At 57.2% G+C, this 5000-nt stretch overlaps 1 protein-coding gene across 2 annotated transcripts in view; it reads right to left on the reverse strand.

Moving 5' to 3' along the window:
* Positions 1-238: 238 nt before the first annotated feature.
* Positions 239-5000, reverse strand: part of LOC119573347 (extensin-like) — a 27589-nt gene continuing 22827 nt past the window's right edge. Inside the window, exon 2 of one of the 2 annotated variants that reach the window (XM_037920562.1) lies at positions 239-4229. In XM_037920562.1, the coding sequence (XP_037776490.1) occupies positions 1474-4074 (2601 nt within the window). In that variant the 5' untranslated portion in view covers positions 4075-4229 and the 3' untranslated portion in view covers positions 239-1473. Of the gene's footprint in view, positions 4263-5000 lie in introns of both variants that reach the window. The other variant, XM_037920561.1, reaches the window with a different exon arrangement.

Raw genomic sequence — 5000 nt, forward strand, 5'->3', positions numbered from 1 at the left:
ATGGGAACTTTGAGACTGTCATTTGATTTTTTTCTTTTTATCTATGCGTGTACGTATACATGTATATATATATATATATATATATATATATATATATATATATATATATATATATATATATATATATATATATATATACATATATTTGAGATGTGTATAAAAGAAAGATTTTGCTGATAATCCGAATCGAGATTTTATTTCATCGTAAAGATTTGAAGACAAGAAGTAGTCCCTCAAATAGTCATACGGTTAGTTTAGGCCTAATTAAACGCCACTCTCCACCAGAGGCAAGATCAGGAAAGCTCTCTCTCTTGAACTCGATGACGTGGAAGATGAAGAGGCTCAAGCTGTCCTCTTAAGAAGATTTTAAAAGGGAAAGAAAAGAGGTATTAATAGCCCAGGCGAGTATGCTTGGTGTGCGGGAGTAATCCACATGTTCTTGGTACGATTAGCTGGACGAGAATACAGTTTTATCTAACCTTACTAACGGGTTTCATCACTTTTGTATCTATTTCGAACTGAGCTTTTAATTTCTTTTTTCTCCTAAAAGGTAGGAACATATAAATAAACAAACACCTAGCAACATACATTACAACTCCACAGTTTATAACAACATTTACGAAATCTTTATAAATATTGGCATTAGACAGGATATAAGCCCTCTCTATAAAACATTTAAAAACAGAGGGGTTAAACCTTCGAACTTTTTTAAAACCTTAAAAAAATATATATATAAATAAATAAAATAAAAAATAAATAAATAAATAAAAATAAATAGATAAAAATAACAAAATAAATGAATAAGTAAAAACAGGTCTCCAAGCCTATGACACAAGGACCTGATTGACAGAAAACGTGTCAAGGCTTCCCTCCCCCACCCCTCCCCCCAGGCGGCCCTGACCAGTTAGCAGGGCCAAGGAGGAGGGTCTGGGGGGTGGGGGGGAGAGCAGAAGTAGTACGAACACTGGAAGATCAAAGTAGGAGGGTCGTGAGTAAGGGAAACAGCTGCGAGCAGAAGAAACGGGATCAGGAAATACATTAGAAAACATCTGCGTTTCTAAGTGGGGGCATGCAGATATTACTAGTTGCTGGAACATGTGAATTAACAAGCCAGTTCCTTACCTGTTTTCTTCGTATCTATTCTCTTTTCTTCTCGTGTCACAAACATTCTTCTCTTCTACTTCTGGACACATAGTGGGTCTTGAGTATAACCATATTGTTTACGTCACGTGCTTTAGGGAGGACCGACTCCCGTAATAACGACTATAATTCGATAGTGGTTTTGGTAATATTGTCAAAAGTAAATGATCCTTTGCATAGATCGGAAGTAAGTTCGTGAGAATGATTTTTTATCATATTTCGTCCGGGTTTTTCATTCAATTTCATTTTATTTTTGTTTCCCCTAACTGTGCGTTTTCTAATGTGCTGGCACGTCTTACAGAAAACGTTGATTCATGCAAGATACAGGGGCGACTACTGTATCGGCTTCAAGAGATTTTTCATGCACTTGTAGAGTGAGGACTTGTACGTTACCTTTGGCTTTGAGATCTCTGACTGTTCCAGCCTGGTCACTCCTGGCGAGACTACGGACAGGCTCGAGGAATTACTGGACGAGACCGCGGGGGAGGGCGCGCGTGCTGCCCCCGGCCCAGAGCCTCCGGCGCTCACGTCAGTCGCTCTGGACGCCCCGGGGTCATGGAACCCATTCGCCACTTTGCCCAGTTGCTCGTGGATGGTGTCGAAGCTGGGGATGTGCTGCTGCCTCGCCTGGCTGCAGCTGCGGTATAGAGGAGCACCCTGGTGGTTTAGGGCGTGGATGTACACGTGGTTCGAGGGCACGCCGGGCGCGGGCGGCCCTTGCAGGTATGTAATCGAGTGCGCCGGCAGGGGTGTGGGCTCACTTGGTCCTCCCATGGGCGTGGACGACGCCTGATGGAGACCCACGCCCAGGCAACCCACCTCCACAGTCTTGGACTTCCTCATGGGCGGACGCCTTGGCCTCGGCGGCCGCCCACTGACGGGGTCGGGGGAGGGAGAGTGGCGGGCGCCGGCGGGCAAGGGCGAGCCCCCACGCCACGGAGACGCCGACCGCCGCCCACTGCGCGGGGACGACGGCGGAGACGGGCGGGCGGGGAGGCGCTCGCAACTGCGGCTTCGAGCCTCACAAACGACGCCCGCGGGCGGCCCGTGGTACACGTAGGCGGGATACACGGGTGTCGAGCCCGGGGGCTGGTACAGCTGCGGGGACGATCCCCAGACAGGCACCCAGCACCCGCCGCAGTGGGCGTCCGGGGGCGGGCAGTAGGGCACGTACTGCGCCCTCGGGGGAATGCCCTGCTGCGCCCACGCGGGAGGCGGCGTGGGCGACCGGGACGCCCCCCGGCGCTGCATGGGCGGCGAGGGGGGCTTCCCGACGATCGGCGACTGCGAGACCTTGCGCGGCGGCGGCGTGGCGGGCGGCCCCTGGCGAAGCCCCGCGGCCGCGCCCATCCGCTGCGCGGTGGGCGGGATGCTGGCCGTCGGCGGAGAGCGCGAGGTGGGCGCGCTGAGCGGTGGCTGCCGCACCACCAGGTTGTCGTAGATGGAGTCGGGGTCGGCGGCCGGCGGCGGGCGCGGCACGGGGCTCGGGGCCGGACTGCGCGCCGACGACCCCGCCGGCGGCACCACCGGGACGCCCACCACGTTCCACGCCCGACGCAGCTCCGGACTCGAGGGCGGAGAGGCGGGGCCCATCTCAGGAGGCCGCCCGCTTATCTGACGGCCCTGTGGGCGGGGAGAGGGAGGCGTGGGCGTCGAGGCAGTCGACGTGTAGGGCCTGGGCGCGGCGACCTGCCGAGCGACCAGGACGGCCGAGGAGGGCACGGCGGGCCCGGCCCGGCCCTGGCAGCCCACACTCTGCGCGTTTTCCCCGCCGCTCCTCACTTTCCGTCGCTGGGTCGGGGTGTGGGTGGGCGTGTGGGTGGGGGTGTGGGAGGGCGTGTGGGAGGGCGTGTGGGCAGGGGTGGAGGAGGGCGTGGGCGCGTGGGTCGTCACTGACGTCGAGGACGTCGACTTCGTCTGGCCCATCGAGTTGAGAGTGGAGTGGGCGGTGGCCACGTGGCGCGTGTGTGGGCGCGCCTCGGGCGGGAGGTGCTCCGAGTGGGTGTGGGCTGCCCGGAACGTGTTCAGTAGCGGCGAGGGCGTGGGCGTGAGAGCCTCTAGGCGGCGGACCATGGAGGCGCGCTCCCCGTCGCTCGTCAGCACCGCCGTGTACGAAACCCGCGTCAGGAGCGGCTCGGCGGGCGCGGAGGCCGGCGCGGGCGCGGCCGGCGAGGGCGTCGCGCGGGCGAACTTGGGCGAGGGCGGGTGCAGGGGGCGCCCTGAGAGCGACGTGCGCGAGCCCTCCCTCGGGAGGCTCTTGCTGCTGCTGCTCCGACTGCTGACGCTGCTGCAGCTGCTGCTGTTGCTGCTGCCTCCGCTGCTGATGCCGGAGTCGGTGAGGGCGAGGGCGGCGGGGGCCGTGTGGGACGCGGCCTGTGCGCCGCCGGCGTGGGCCTGCGGGCGAGAGCTGGTGAGCGAGGCCGCCCTGCCGCCGTGGGCGTGGGTCTGGGTGGCGGTGATGCCGTTAAGAGCACTTGAGGGAATGAGATCCGACAGCTGGCCGTAATTGGCGAGCTGCGAGGCGGGCGCCGGCGGAGGGGCGTCGTCGAGGTTGTAGTAGTCGCCCGAGCAGTACTTGGAGGGGAGGGGCGGCCGCTCCGGCGCGGCCTCGTCGGCGGGGGGCGGGCTGGAACTGCTGAAGTCCGGCACCGTATTCTCGCGGAGGTGCGGCGGCAGCAGCTCGATCAGCTCGGGCGGGAGGGGCGTGGCCTTGGAGCGGGCGGTGGTGGTGGTGGGCGGGTGCACGGCGCGCCACGGCTTGGGCGCCGGCTGCAGGTCCAGCGTGGTGGGGATGGGCTGCAGGTGGTTGAGGCGCGGCAGGGTGCGAGGGCCACGGGCGCCGGCCGCGTCTACGGGGGGGCACTCCGACCCCGTCACGACCTTGTTGGCCACGAACACGAACTCATCGTCCGCGTTGTCCTCCGACGCTCGCATGGTGCCGCTCCAGCGCGAGGCCGAGGCGCCGGCGCTCGAGACGGCCGCTCGCCGGGCTCTCGGCGCCGCCCTCGCCACGAGGCTGGCGCGCTTCCCCGCGGCCTCTGAGCAAACGCGTCTAAAGAGTTCTCTCTCCTGTCAATCACTTCTACAAGCTGAAAGGCAACGCACGTTTAAAGCAACAAGGCCTGGAAAAGAGAACGTCAAAATAGAGAGCAGAAAAGGAAAGGAAAAGACCACACGGAATAACCACGCCACTCGTCGGCCATTTCGCTACTCCCACCAAGGCCGCAAAACCCTATTCTACGCCGTCAAGGTGGTGACCTGCGCGTCTGAACCAGCTGTGACTTCCGTGGCGACCCGGAGCACGATGCGTTACCTGCCCCGGGGACCAGGAGGCCAACTCGCGCCGTGCAGTTGGTGACCAGGACCTTCGCTGTTTCTGAATCCAGCCTACGATCTTTTTTTTCTTTTTATAATTCTTTCCTGTAGACTTTTTTTTTCCTGCTGGCGATCAGGATTTCCACTGCCTCTGAATTCTCTTCTTTTCCTACTGACCTTTATTCTGTCGGTGACCAGACTCTTAGCTATTTCTGATTTCAATCAACTAACACCTTTTCCCCCACGTGACTCTGTCCTGCTGATGACCAGAATCTTCCCGTTTTTGCATTCAGTCAACGAACAGATCCCCCCCCCTTTTTCTCATTCTCGACCAGAATCTCCCTCGCCTTTTTACTTAACATACATTTCAGTCTTATTATTATGATGATAACGAAAAAAAACTCGCTCTGACCGAGGCGATTTCAGTCTTAATATTACAGTATCGATAGAGAGGTAAATATATTAAGGACAATTGTAAAAGTATAATAATAATAATAATAATAATAATAATAATAATAATAATAATAAACAATAATAAATAGAAA

This window comes from Penaeus monodon, chromosome 5, assembly GCF_015228065.2.
Source record: "Penaeus monodon isolate SGIC_2016 chromosome 5, NSTDA_Pmon_1, whole genome shotgun sequence".
NCBI lineage: Eukaryota > Metazoa > Arthropoda > Malacostraca > Decapoda > Penaeidae > Penaeus > Penaeus monodon.